General features: G+C 45.8%; 1 protein-coding gene across 7 annotated transcripts in view; it reads right to left on the bottom strand.

The window, feature by feature from the left end:
• Window positions 1–9,259, bottom strand: part of ALMS1 (ALMS1 centrosome and basal body associated protein) — a 78,531-nt gene extending 69,272 nt beyond the window's left edge. For all 7 annotated transcript variants that reach the window (XM_087737273.1, XM_087737269.1, XM_087737271.1 and 4 more), the window contains exon 1: window positions 9,122–9,259. In XM_087737273.1, the coding sequence (XP_087593399.1) occupies window positions 9,122–9,160 (39 nt within the window). In that variant the 5' untranslated portion in view covers window positions 9,161–9,259. The remainder of the gene's footprint in view (window positions 1–9,121) is intronic.
• Window positions 9,260–15,280: the final 6,021 nt, after the last annotated feature.

Here is a 15,280-nt window from a genome sequence, read left to right as displayed (position 1 = left end):
TTCTCCTCCTTTACTAGGCACAGAGAACTTAGCGTACAACAATATGGCAAATCAGCGGCGGGGCTGATTCCCTGAGTAGTCCGATCTGACCATAACGCACATCTCTTATTTGATGCTCTAAAACATCATCTGTCTTTGCCTGTACATTATGAAAGCCAAAAAGAACACCAACAGCATCACAAGCCAAGGAGATTAAAGCATGAATGAGAACATGAAATAAGATATGAAATAAATGTTCGTATCACAATTAGATAATATGATAACCCTTTACCTATGTTAATATTTCATGTAAGTAGCTGCTGTCATTGTCACAGTGATGCTATAGTACCATGAACACGAAAAGTGGTCTGCACAGTGGCAGACTGTAGAAGAAAGTGGCAGAACTGTAGGGAAAATATATTTACAGAGTCATATTCCTGTTAAAATGTAATTCAAATGATTTTGCAGCGTGTCCATCCCTGATCTAAACAAGAAACATACTTCTTTTTTGTTTAAGCAAGCAGAAAAAAATATGATGACAGAAAAGCAAGAAACACTCGCTGATAGTCTCCCAACTCCATGCAGGTTTAGCAGTTCTCATTTCCAGCCCACTGTTTGTCAATGTTTCTTATCGAAATGCCCATAAACTATTAATCTGTCTGCAAAGCTGCTGGGGGGTGGGAGGGGAAGAGGACTTGAATTGGGGGTGGCGAGAGTGACCGCCGAGAAAAGAACAGACTTCTAATTAGTCAGGAATTCTCCACTGAAACGTGCTCCTCAGAAAACAGTAGTAGTGTTCAACCCAAGAGATCTCGTGAAAAAAAAAAAATTACCATCAATGACTGATTCTCCCAGGAAGGCAATCATCCTGAAAAACCAGCCACCCAGTAACCCAAAAGCTCTACAAATCAAGAAGCAATCCTACTGCCCCAGCTTCAGAGCAGCCCACCTCGCAAATGCTCAGTGAAACCAATACTTTACCCATTCCAATACCGCTATTGAAATTGTTCAATTCTTGCACATCATCACAAGAACCACATCCATGGTTCTCTCAAACTGTATTAGTTATCCCAATGCATTTCATAAAATCTTCCCAGAAAAACCTAAGACTTCTCTGGAGTTTGCTCTTTCAAAATTTCCTTCAAAGAAAACAAAAAAATGCAAGTTTTACACAACTGCATATATCCACGACTGCGTATATCCAAATTTTATGCTGTGAAATCAAAGAGAATCAAAAGCCAATCGTGCCTGAGATGCTGAAGTAATAGGAGGACCTTAAGGAAAGATGACCACTTGCTGAAGCCCAATACTTCCCACACAAGTAGGATTCTCCCGCTACCACCCGAGCTTGATTCGCGCTTTCACGTAACAAATGCCCCGGCTCAAAGCGGCAGGGCTTAAGGCCCACACGCTCATCAGCTGTAGTTTCTCATGCTCGCATACATTTAGGATTGCTCTTTAAAAGAACCTGACACGGCATTAACAAAACACCATAAAGGAAATAATCTCTCCTTTTCAAAGACAGGTAAGTCACTAGGACCTCATGGGTTAGCAGCTGGAAGGAAGCAAAGGAAACAGGCAACAGCACATTCTGTTTCGTTATTTCATCTTTAATCCTCATACAAAAGAGCAATATTAAAGAAAGACCACAATGGAAGAGATCTGCCACATATTAGCACTGCACATACGAGAGCACAGGGTACGTAACAAAGCAGTTGCAAGCAAGAAATAAATTAGGATTTAGTAAGTGAGCATAATCATCTCTGAGGGCTTCCATATAATTAAACTGAAATGAAGAAAATTTAACAAGGTTGTTTTTCTTCCTGAAATCCAATACAACAAAAGTTAGCGTTTGCTGCTAAATACATAATGAGAGGAAAGACAAAAATAAGGCTGAACAACTACAACCACCCCCAGACAACACAGTGCCATTAACTTAAATGGTATGAACAGCAGATCCTGTTTGGCATGCTTAATCGATGCTACATTTCATAGAAAGAAAAATGAACGTTTCTCAGTTTTGAGCCACTGGGAAGTTTGAATATCCAGGCTTAGCTCTCCTTACTTTATTCTGGCCTACAGACCACCAAAAATATCCCAGTAAAAATATGATACAATAGAACACAGCACAGCAAAGAAAAAGATCTAGAGAGATATGGGAAAGAGAACCACCTAGATGAGCAATTTAACAATCTGATCTTCCCAAAACATCAAAAATACCTAGAATTTCTTCCAAACACATCCTTTCATCTCATTTCCCCCTCCTAAAAATCAGAGGTACATGGCCAGTTTAATTCAGCATAAACCTGTGTTTCAGTTTCCTTATCTGTCTGAACGTGCAGCTGCAAAATCATCAACCCTGCAAAAACAGGCAGCAGAGGTCAGGACCAACTCTTCCAAGATGACCAAGCATTTACACCAAAACAAGGTAGTCACATAACAGTGCTAGAGGTAGGTCCCACTCTGAACTTGCCTTTGCTGGATTTCGTCTTCCTCACTTCAGGACTTATTTTTCCTCATTTTGTCAAGAACATTCCCCATTCTGATACCATTTTCCAAAGCATTTATCACTTTCCCCAGCACAGCCTTATTTACTTATTTTCTACATCTCACCATCTACTAATCATGCGATTCATCAATGAAAATACTTAACGGGAATGAGCCAGGAAAAAAAAAAAAAAAACATCAAAAACTGTACCTGAAATGCCTTCCAAACTTGCTGCATATTTTCTTAGTTTGTCCCAAGATCAAAAACTCTTCTGAGGTCATGATACAATCATACGCTGCCACCCCTTTAGCTACGAGATCATTTACCCTCTCAAAGATGATAATAAAATGGGTTTGAAATCAATTGTCCTTAACAGTCACACTAGGTATTTTATTAACAATTTCTTTCAAGTGATAGTTTGTTCTAAATTCTTGCATTTCTGTGCTTTTATCGCCTACTCCTAGTGGATAAACAAGCATGCAATATAAAAACCACAATTAAGGAATAATTAAATAAACAACATCTTATATTTCAGACAAGCATGAATTTGATGGTCTGTATACACAGTTCATTTTGAATACAGATGCAGAAAAGTCCCCATCCTACCAACCCCAGGCACAGTTGCTGAATAACTGGACCCAAAGCACGTATGACCGAAATCCTTCCACTGGAGGTTTCTTCACAGCTGCACAACTTGTACTACATACTAAAAGGTTCTAGTTTTTATTTGTCCATTAGTTTATATTCAAATTGTACGTGGCAATAGCTTTTGAAAAGCCATAAAAAGTTGTCACAAATAATACCTAAATCAAGCTTTCCAGCCTGTAGCATGGCTTTGTCCTCGGTCTGGGAAGTCTTAGGAAGAAAGCTGAGGCGTGAGCTGTCTCCCATCACCCGTAGGGACAGTGCAGTGCAAGCCTCATGCCACTTGGAGTCAGCAACCCACTGCTGCAGGGCAAGGTCTTCCCCAGCTGTGGGGAAGGAAGAAAGGAACATGGAGAAACAGGCACATCATTACCTGTTCAAACGTGGAATTGACCATTGTGTCCCTGAAGATTAAAGATACAATTTTGCCAGAACACCAAGAATGTAGATCTCACTGTCTTACACCCACCTGCTCATTTCATGGCACGGTTATCAGCTTGTAATGAACAGTCAAGGAAAAGCAAAGCGGCTGTCGTGCAAAAGCACTTCAAAGGCTACAGGCAAACTCAGAATTCCCTTAATACCACATAAATGCGACTGCATTTCACAATAACGCAACAATTTAATTTATTGTGGTTCTATAGTCCGTATCAACCCTACTTTGTGTGTCAGAACACAAAGTAAAAAAAAAAAAAAAAAAAAAAAAAAAGCCTCATTCACATGCAGAATAAGTTTTTACATCAGAGATTTTTTTTTTGGCCAGAAGCCCAGTACCACAAGTTGTATGAAAAATGTTAGCATTTAAGTCCAGCTACTGAAATCAGTAACAAAATTCCCATTGCCTGCAAATGGTTTAGCACTAGAAAATATTGAAAAATTTAAAATATTATTCAAAAAAAATGTAACAATGATTTGGCACTATCAGGTAGGAGAAACACAAATTATTTAAGCTGTACCTTGTTATTTCAATAAGGACTGGAGTGCTAGCAGGACTTTTCAGACGCACGCCATTCCCTTCTGGTACGAAGGTAACACCAATCAGTTCCTCAGGCGCTATGTAAATTCTGAACTGTTTTATTACTTTCATGCAACAAACGTTGGACTCTCAAATGGCCACGAGAGATCAGAACCAGCGCAGCAGACCTCAGATACAACAAGGGAAGATTCATGACACAGTAAAGTGTCAGAGATGTGCTGAAAGCGCTCCAGAAAGGTAAACTGTGCATGTACACAACATACGCTGACATTGCAAAGATTGCTAGCGCATCATTTTGAATCTTTCAAAATTAGTAGTTTCCACTGTCAAGTTTATAACATCAACAGCTTTACGAAATGTCCTAAAAGGACAAGTGGAAAATTAGTCATTTCTGATCTGCTACAAGTCTGCCTATTTTTTGCCCATTTTCCTAAGAAAGCAAGGCTTCCAAGGCTGGCAGGGCTCTGTTCACAGCCACACCTCAGCCGTGGGCATCGCAAGGCAACCTGAAAGCCAATTACTGTAACACACCTTAACGCCTGAAGCAGAAGTTTTATTCGTGTAATCGCAGTGTATCGTAGGTTGGAAGGGACCTCTGGAGGTCACCTACTCCACCCTCCTGCTCGAAGCAGGGCTAACTTCACGGCTACATCATCCCCTCAACGTGTGACTATTGCCAAGGACGCAGATCCGACCACCGCTGTGGGCCCTGGCCCAGCACTTCACCACCCTCCTTGTGAAAAACTCATTTCCATGTCTCCAGCTAGAATTTCTCCTTACCGTAACACATCACCACCGCTGCTTGTCCCGTCACCGCGCACCTCCAAGAAGAGGCTTCCTCTGCCTTCTCTACACCCCTCTTCTGGCAGGGAAGCACCACTGCCAGCTCCGCACCTTCAGCCTCCTCCTCCCCAGGCCAAACAAACCCAGCCTCCCCAGCTTCTCCTCACGCGCCGCGTGCTCCAGCCCCGACTGTCTCGGTGGCCTCCGCCAGACTCAGGCCACTTCATTGACCTCCCTCTTGTCCTGGCAGCCCAGAACAGGAGAGAGGATCCAGCTGTGTCCAAAAAGAGGGAATATTCAGTTCCCTCCAGCTGCCAGTTATACTTTTATTAATACAGCCCAATGCATGGCAGGCCTTCATTGCTGCAAAGAGTAAGCTGTCAACTCACATTCAACTTGTTGTCCACCAGGTCCTCAGGCTCCTCTCTGAAGGGTCACCAGTCGGTACTAACATACGTGGATTTTCTTTCTCAGTGAGAAACACTCTGCATTTTTCATAGGTAAGCCTCATGAGATTCCTTTTGGGCCATTAATCCAGCTTGCCGAGGTCCCTCTGAACAGCAGCCCCATCCTCCAGCATATCATTCACTCCCTCCAACTCGCTGTCATCCACGAACTCGATGCGAGTGCATTCACCCCATCCGCCTGGATCACCAGTGACGACATTACACAGCTTCAGCCCAAGAACTGACCCCTGAGGACCACCACCAGTTAGATTTTGAACAGCTGACTAGGCTAACTGGGTAGTAGCTCTTCAGGTCCTCTTTCCTGCCCTTCTTGAAAAAGAGCGTAATGTGAACCTTTATCCAGTTACCACAAATATCCCCCAGTCATCACTACCTTTCCAAGATGACAGAGAGAGGCCTTTCAAGCCAGCTCCACCACCACCCTCAGATACACCCTGTCCAGCGCTATGGACTTGCGTATGTCCAGTTTACCTAAGCAGTCACTTTCTTGAGCCTCCACCACCCCAGGCACCACCTCTCCCCCGTAAGTTCTTCTACTAGGCACACAGGCTAAGAAGGAAGATGCAAACGAAACTATGGGTTGGTCCCATTTCTTTGGAACTGAACCTGGATTGCTCTTTCTATTCATTCAGAGCTAATTATTTTGGATTTCACAGAATAGCCCAGGCTGGAAGAGATCTCGAAAGATCATCTAGTTCAATCCCTTGTGGGAAAGGGAGCTTAGATGAGAGCCTAATTTGCAATTAGAATAGAATAGCTCAGTTGGAAGGGAACCACAACCATCATCAAGTCCAGCTGCCTGAAGGAACATACTAAATTCCTAATACCTGTTAACACTGCTGCAGCCACTTCAGCAATCTAACCGCTAATAACCAAAACTGTTAACTTTCTTCCAGGCATCAACCTCTTCTCTACTTACTCCAAATAAAGACAAAATTCAGTTTAAGTATCTACCTGAGATTTCAGAACAGCTCGTTTCACACAAGGCAGCTAAGACATCTTACTTTCAGTCCTGTGCAAAAATCCCTTAACTGCTTGCTGTCCAAATCATAACTCCAATATCAACATTTAACAGTGTTCCTCAACACTTTTATACAATAAGAAGGTCAACTAGTTCTTTATATGCTCAGCTTTGGACCACTGAAAAAGCAATGAGTATCCCCCGATTTTTAGATTTTTGTTTGTTTGTTTAGATCATATTTACAAGAGCTGTAATTTGTACTGTACTGTCCTCTGACTTTTACAAAAATGCTCATTCCTTTATCTTTTCCACACTGAATTACCATTGAAATAAAAGGTACCACTGTCAGAAGTGCCTTATTTTGATGTTTCCACTTAGCTTAAAAAAAAAAAAAAAAAAAAAAAAAGGAGAAAGAAAAATTTCTACGAACAATGGACTTTTGGGAATGTACTCATCAATTTGCAGCACTTAAGAATGAGAACCAAAGACTTGATCTACTGGATCCTGTTTGTAATACCTATGCTTAGCTAAAGGTAGAATCAAAAACTTTGCAGGACAGGACTTAAATCATCCTCATAATCAAAAAAAAACTAAAAGAGGCAACAGACAAACTGTTTTCACCGATAAAACAAAAAATAACATAAACAGTAAAACGTATCATTACGTTGGTTACAGAATGTCTTCTCAATCTTACAGCCTGATTCCAGAAGTTCTATTAACGTCTTTAAATTATCATAAACGAGCACTTTGGCTGGAAGATATGTCCCAGTCTCTCTTCAGTAAGCAAAAACGTGAGGTAAGATTGGAGTAGATGTTTCTTAAGCCAATTTTAACCACAGTTAGCAGTCCGCTGCCTAGCTGCGTTGGGTTGTTGTCTGTTGGAACACGTGCCAAAACAACACAGAGGCAACAAGAAGTAACCAGGGCACAGCAGCACAGGTCACTTCGTTTGATAGGCGAGCTGGGGCTTGCTGATTTATATGGCACTCGTGAAACTACAGCCTTGCACGTTGCAAGTTACAAACATAGGTTTTCAGTGTTATTTCCTCTTTGTCAATTGCAATTATAGCTAAAACAGTCTCTTGCAACAGAAATATACAATAAAGGTGTAAGAGCAGCCATAGTACGACAGAGAGAAGATCCGCCTGGCCTATCTGCACCTGCATCCCCTTGACCCAGCAGAGCAGCCGTAGACTAGCAACCAGCTTGGCTCAGCTCCATCTGGTATTCCCAGAGCCGAGCTCCGGTTGTCAGAGCAGCAATTAAACCACAGTGCAAAACAAACGCAGAGAAAGAAGCAACGGCCGCCGTAAAACAACACAACTTGACACCCAGAAAGGATCAAAATAAACAGACCTATGATGAATACCATGAAGGTAAAACAAGAAGAAGGAGGCAAGTTCACTGGTCCATAACATCACATACAACTTAGAATCATAAAGTTAACTGTGAAATTTGTCTGTAAATCAGCATTCAAATGAACTTCATTTCTACTTAACGAGAATACATAGTAGCGCAAGAACCCTCCCTTCTATTCTGTGGCAAATCAGCCTTCCTGAAAACATACGGTGAAAGTCCTTCAGCAGAAGGCTTTTGGAAACTGAAGTAAGACTACGCTGAGTCCCCATATTCACATGTTTGTTGAGGCCGGACTTGCCTTTAACATGCCTATTAATTCACATGCCTGTTTCCATTCTTTGTTTTACTTTCTATTGTTTTTCCTGATAAGACTGAAACCTGTACCAATCCATGGTTCTTCCCAGGGAATGTCTGTAAAAATTGCTATGACATCTACCACTGGTTGCCATTCGGCTGTTGCGCCTCTGAGTTCCTCCAGAGCCCTGGGACGAAGCTCCGGAGTGATCACCATCTTGGATCTTTACATTTTGGGTTGTCCTCTTGTACCTTTCCTAATACAGAACTGTGGACATGACATCCATAAACATCTCCAGACCCAGGTGTCCGACATCAGCTGTTCAAGTACCCTGCACAAAGATGCCTTCCAACAGTTTGCAAGAGTCAGAACTTGTGCAGGTGCTACTTTACACTTCTGGAAGCCACCGTGAGAAGAGCGGGACAGTTAAGACCAGGTGCCAGAACAGTGCAATACCACAGCAAGGAAGCTTCCCAGTGCTCTCACAAGGGGCAAGTTCAGGAAGACACTGATTCCAGAACGTGGGGGTGGCAGGATGTGATGGGACACCCATGATCTCCAGAGATCTCCTCTTCCCCATCTCCAGCATTGATATGAACACAGCAAAGTGCACAGAGCCATGTATGAGCCCTTCTAGGGCATGAATGGCTCCATGGGACCACGCCAGCCCCACTGCCTCTGACTTCCCAAGAGGATCAGTAACCGATCCAACTGCAGCCACCCCTCTCCAGGGCAGAACAAGGCACAGAGGAAAGAGGACAATTACACACACACACCTTCCTCCCAGGAGGGGAGGAGGAATCAGGCCAGTTATAGCCACCCTTCTCCCAAGGGAGAATGCAGGGGATGGAGAGGGATCAGGCCGGTTACAGCCCCCCTTTCCTCTGGGGCAGGAGAAGGGGGGCTCAGGTCAGTTGCATCCCCCCGTTTTTTCTGGGGCAGAAGAATCAGCCAGTGACAGCCCCTTCCCGGGGCAGAAGCCAAGATCAGCCCAGTTCCCACCCTCCCCACAGCGAAGAAGAAACACGAGTGAACCTCCCAGTCTCACACACACGCACACACCCCGTCCCCAAGGCCGGTGAGGGGCTGCTCAGAGCAGCTCCCACCTCCCTGCCGCCTCGCTCCCAAAGGCCGCCTGCCCGATCCCCTCCGCAGCCCCTGTACTCACAGGAACCCGCTCCTCCTCCTCCTCCTCTCCTGGCTCCATAGCGGCAGGCAGGCAGCAGGCAGCGGGCAGGCCCGCAGCCCCCTTCTCCTCACAGCGGCCGCCTCAGGACGGCGGGCCGCCGCGAGCCCGCCCCGCCCCGCCGCGCACGCGCCAACCCGCCCCCACCGTTAGGGGGGCTCGCTCCCGCCCCGCGCACGCGCGGGCACCGCCCCCTCCGCGCGCTCCCAGCGACCGTTGGAGGGCGGGGCGGGGCGGGGCGGGGCGGGGCGGGGCGGGCGCCGCCGAGCGGCGGCTGAGGGAGCGCGCGCGGCGGCGGCGGCGTTTTGGCGCGCTGAGCGGCGGTGAGCGCCCGGATGGGAGCGCTGCGGGCCGGGCCTCCGCAGACAGCCGCAGGACCACAGGACGCTTTGGGCTGGAAGGGACCTTTCCAGGCCATCCAGTCCATCCCCCTGCCATGGGCAGGGACATCTCCAACCAGACCAGGTTGCTCAGAGCCCTGTCCAGCCTGGCCTTGAATGTTTCCAGGGATGGGGCATCCACCGCCTCTCTGGGCAACCCGCTCCCGTGTTTCACCACCCTCATCGTGAAAAATTTTGTCCTTATATCTCGTCTGAATCTACCCTCTTTTAGTTTAAAACCATTACCCCTTGTCCGATCACTGTTGGCCCTGGACAAACCAGCCTCCAGCCCCAAGCCTGCCTCCTGGCTCTCGGTGGGTCATGGTGAGCTGGAAGTAGGTGCACCCTGAGAGGGAAATTTCTATAAGTGATGTTTTTTCAAATGAGCGTGGTGGCTGCTTGCTTTTCCTGTGAGAGGGAACCATTTCCCCTGCTCATCTCTGCCAGCCCCCTTGCAGGCAGGCAATACGTGATCATTGCGAGCTTTGGGACTTGGCGATGAGTGTACGTTAAAATCCAGCAGCAGACATTTTGAGATGGTGTGTTACCAGGGAATGCGATGCGATTTCCTAGCGGGAAGTCAGCTTACTCCAAGCTCTCCGCCAGGAGAGGTGGTCTGTCTGTGGCGGTCTGTCAGGGACCGTCTTCCCGGTCAGGCTGAAGAAAGTCCAGGCATGGAGTCCGGGGGAGATGCTCTGCAAGGGCCCCTTTCGGTCTGGGTGTCAGCAGGCTCCCCCCAGTTGTTCATTCCTTCCCTTTGGGTGCCGCAAAGGAAAGAGAAGCTCCACGTTTCCCCGGCACAGCCATAATGCTCTCTCTGAGGCATTCGGTACAATACTGACTATAATGACATTTTCCGTTCCAGCTGGTTCTCAGCAAGGTCAAGGAAGGAATTTCCCCTTAAAAGCACGATCGTCCAGCTGTGTTTTATTTACTTACCCGTCCTCTAAAGCACCAAGAGCAGGTGATGGTTGAAGCCGGAGCAGCAGAAGATGCAATCACCGATCCGGCACGGTACTGACAGTCCTTCCCCCACGGCTCGAGAGGTACGGAGGAGCGAGAGGAGTCTCCAGGGTTGTTGATGGCAGCTTCACGATCCATGCTTCACAGACGGAACATCATTTAATCTTTCATAAAGTTATTGAACTCCTTCTCAAAAGCAATTAAGCTTCTCTGGTGTTGGTATAAGCAATTTATCCAGCTGTCCATATGAATATAGCTCCAGACTGTCCACCTCTCCGTATAACAATTAATAACTGCACCAGTTTTCATTCCCTACTAAGCAGGGGGAAGCTGAAGTAGACTGAAAAATAAAGGCGCCTCCATAGCATTTTCTGCCTCCCGAGTTATTTATTCTCCTCATAGCAGTTATCTGCCATGTATCCAACGTAACATCTCCCAAAAGGCAGTGTATGTTCATTTTTGTCTGCGTTGATTCTGCAGTGAATTGGGTGTTATTTTTCAGCGCTAGATAAATCAGAACGCTGAAGTACGTCAAGGCCAACATTCCTTAAAATAATTAAAATGCTGACAAGAAAATGCAGCTTTATATCCAAACGCATCTCCTATTAGAAATGCAATTAAATTTGCTGGTCTCAGCCTATCCTAGTCCGTGTTTATGCACATCCCCAAAAATCATCACCTAATAATTTACGAGTGAGGCTTAAGAAAATAACCCGTATCGGGGTGCGTGCCTGGGGCGACTGGGCGAGGAAGAGAAGAGGCAGCAATAAAAAAGTAAATACCGCTGCAAGAAGCAGAGGTTCTGTGCTTGCTTTCCCTGGGAAGCACGAGGAACAGCCGGTTTGATTTCAGTGCCGTTTCCCTCTCATTCCAGCGGTGCAAGGGAGAGCAGAATTTAGCCCGTGCGTCGTAGCGCTAATAGCAGTTCCAAATGTCATCTGTGAGAAAGCTTGCCATTTGCTTTTCTCTGCTGCGAATGACTGAAGGGCTCCTCTTGTCATACAATCCACAAATCCTGTCATTCCCTTTATTTTTAGAAGAGCAATTCACAGGCAGCGAGGGGAGGAGGAAGGGTTTTCTGAATGTTTATCGCTTACACATCGCACAGGAAGCTGTTCGCATTCTTTATTAATTTTCTAACAATATCCAGAGACTTAACTCAGTCTGAGATGTAATACGCTAAAATCCTTTCCAATAAAATGTCACTCGAAATAAAAAGCCGAGAGGAATTTTAAAAAAGGCCATCGCTGTGGAAGATTTTCAGAGAGAGCCGGGCCTGACCAGCCCTGCCTGGTTCAGCTTCCCCCAAAATTCTGTACAGCCCAAGGGCTTTCAAAGGTGAAATATAATGTATTAAAATACAGTGATTGATTTAATGTGCTACTTCCAGAGGAGAATATAAAATACAGGTGTCCCTCGTGACTGCAAATATCTCGGAAAAAAGAATATTTAAAAATCAGGTCCTGGCTTGTGCCAGTGATGTGTTAATTGCAAAGCTTTTGACGTGGGGATTCGTTCCATCTAGCGCAAAAGCACCCAGGCGGCAGCGGCCTCTGGATGTGACCTCAGTGGAAGTGTTTAAGAAAAGCAGATATATGGTACTGTGAATATTAGACCTTATTAAGACCTATTAATTAAGAGTCTCTGCCCCTTACCACAACTGCTGGTCCCAGGCAGCCTGAGAGGATAAAGTGATCTACGAATGGTTGTGATATCCTCAGCTACTGCCCGTTTTAACCGGCCTCTTGGCACGCCAGCGAAATACTAAACTGTTTTTCAAGTATTTCGCTGAAGATCTAATTGAGTTTTCAGGCTGTCGGATTTGGATGCGCTGAGGTAGTTAGAAACCTATAATCATTGGGAGCTGGTCAACAGGACTCCTCGGCTCTTCTGGAAAATCTCAGCTATTTTGGTGTTTGCCTATTTCGGTACCAGGTATCTCAAGAACACTTAGACCTGACGGAGCCGGTTCCGCTCCATCTATTCCTGGTTTATGATTGAAAAAAATGTATGTGGTTTAGTGGGAGAGACCTGGGTAATGTCTACATCTAGTCTTGGTAAAAAAAGAAGCGAGGGAAAAAGCAAGTTAAGTGAAGATAAAGTGTGTCAGTGGGCAGAAGGGTGGGCAGCAAGGAGAAAGAAAGTGCTCGTACACGAGAAGACTGATTAGGTAGGTGATTCAATTAGTGAGAGGACAGTGGGAGTGCTCCGTTAAAAGAAGAGCTGAAATGTGTATGTATTGGTGCGAGTGAAGGAGTTCAAACTGCGGATGCAGGACATGAAACCAGGTATTAGGATAACGATGATAATAATGAGTTAGAGCTCATGACTAGAGCGCAGGCACCAAAGAGTCAGTGCTGCACAGGGAAGATGGAAATAAATGTATGAATGGGGAGGGTGCGCTCCGTGCCGTGGTTTACTAGGCTGGAGAAATAGGAGGTGGAACAGAACCGGCGTAGGTCAACGTGACTTTGGGGAAAGCTGGAAAAAGATTTTTCTCCTCACGGTCTGCGGTAGCGCTAACAATCTGCCATAATTACTGAAATACTGTCGGAGAAAGCAGAAAGGTTTATTAGCTGATTCTGTCTAAATCAGATTGAGGGATAAACAGAATCTGGGCTTAACTGCCGTTTCCAATCCCAAAGGAGCAAATCAGGATTAAACCGAGAAAACTGTTTAAAGAGATCATAGAATCACGGAGTGGTTTGTGTCGGAAGGGACCTCATCTGGTTTCAACCCCCTGCCATGGGCAGGGACACCTTCCACTGGACCAGGCTGCTCAAAGCCCCATCCAACCTGGCCTTGGACACTTCCAGGGATGTGACAAAATCATCTGAGGAACGTGGGCCCAGCATCACTCCACCAAACCTCAGGCACCTGACTGGGGTGTTGGAAGTTGGGACGACGGTTGCCTTGCAGTCCCTAACGAGGTATAGGATCACAGAATGGTTTGGGTTGGAAGAGACCTTTGAAGGTCCTCTAGTCCAACCCCCCTGCCATGGGCCAGGGCACCTTCCACTAGACCAGGTTGCTCAGAGCCCCATCCAACCTGACCTTGAACACTTCAACTGATGGGGCATCCACAGCTTCTCTGGGCACCCTGGTCCACTGTCTCACCACCCTCATCCTAAAAAAATGATTCAGCGTGCCTGCGATCCACTCTCTGAGGGTACATGGTTCCTTCCAGTGATGCCAGAAGGTGCCTAGGATAACTAAATACCTAAGTCAGGTACTCTGGTAAGATGCCCAAAGTTAGGTTGAATAGACCCAAGTTTTGAGGACCTGAACATGGAGAAAGCTTGAAAATTCTTTCTGCCAGTGGTGCGTGAGTTGTTTAAAATTTTATTCCATAGACAGGAGGGAAAACCCTGCATCAAAAGGCTCTAGACCTGGGTGAAAAACAACCTCAAAGAGGGTACTGGGAGTAAACAGGGACCCTAAGAGTGATCAAGAGCACTCATCACCAAAGAAAGCTTTATCTTGGGGGTCAGAAAGCTGAGGATGCGGTTAGGAACGTGAAAGGGTAAGCTGGGATGAGAGAAGGAGCCCCAATGCCTTCCTCCCAAAGAGGGGGCAATGCTAAGCCCCCGATTTCAAGCAAAAGGACAACATTTTAGTCAGCCTTTCTCCAGTGACCCGAAGTAGGGTGATATCGCTGCTGCGAAGTGTGCTGCTTATTGACCTCCCAACCGATAACCAGACAGTGCAGCTCCTGCAAGTGTCACAGTCACAGATTCAGGACTGGTGTCTTGACTCACATCTTATGCAATCCTTCTCCTCACCAGGAAGCGAGAAAAAACCTATTAAATCTGCCCACACAGCAACTCTAATGCCTGAGCTGAAAGTGGTAGGAAATTATGATAGATGTATGGAGCCCTTCTCCAGGTTTCAGGCAAATCAGGGGAAAGTTCCTTTGGAAAAATGTACAACTAATTATGGATTTTCCAGCTGCGATAATGTTTGGAGGTCTAAGTCTTTCTTTAATTAAATCAGAGGTTTATGACTGAATGCTTACATTTCTGGTAGGAGTCTGTAGGGAGTAGCCTTTGAATTGGTAAATCGGCTGCCTGAATAAGCCACTCGGCAAGCTAAAACATTGCGTTCTTTGAGTTATGTGCTAAGTTTAAAGAAGAAAATAAATAAATGAATTTAGTGGGGATGAAAAATGACAAACCGGCAGTGCTGGAAACTGGAGTCTTTCTTTTACCCGCGGGTTCAGAATAGCTCCTGCAGTACCCTTTGCGTGTGTGCCATCCCATCAGCGTGCTTCTGCTCTGACAGCGGAATCGTTTGCGCTCCATCACCCATTCAGACCTTGCTTTCTGTGCTGCGCGGGGCTGCCAGAAATACATTCATTTCTGCTCATTGCACTGGTGGCTTTTAGACACTTTGGACCTGGTTGTGCCAGGGCTACCTAGTTCTTCAGACGGATCTCCCTGATAAAATCTGCAGTAGCATCGGGGCTCTGAGGCCGTACCTGTGGAAGCCAAGACACCTGTTTTATGCTTGAAATATTGAGGAGTCTATTTTAAGTTTTCTGTCTTCTTCAGTAGCGTACTCTCGAGTCTGTCCACCACACCAATGCCCTCGTGTTGACATCCAGGGTATCTGAATTACAGACCAAGGGTGGAGTTCAGCTGACAGATAAAAAACCATCCGAGTTTAAGTCTCTAAATGGAGGTTTCTACATGTGAATCGTGTGTTTAAACCCCTCTACAATCAGTGGCAATGCAGGATGAGATCCAGTTGCCTAAAAACAGCACCTAGTTCAGTCTGAGGCCCTTCCACCTGGAGCTGG

Source organism: Nipponia nippon, unplaced genomic scaffold (genome assembly GCF_047370975.1).
Source record: "Nipponia nippon isolate SJK-2023a ecotype South Korea unplaced genomic scaffold, ASM4737097v1 scaffold_6, whole genome shotgun sequence".
NCBI lineage: Eukaryota > Metazoa > Chordata > Aves > Pelecaniformes > Threskiornithidae > Nipponia > Nipponia nippon.
Note: the sequence above shows the minus strand (reverse complement) of the source record. Positions and strands in the feature narration are given on the sequence as shown.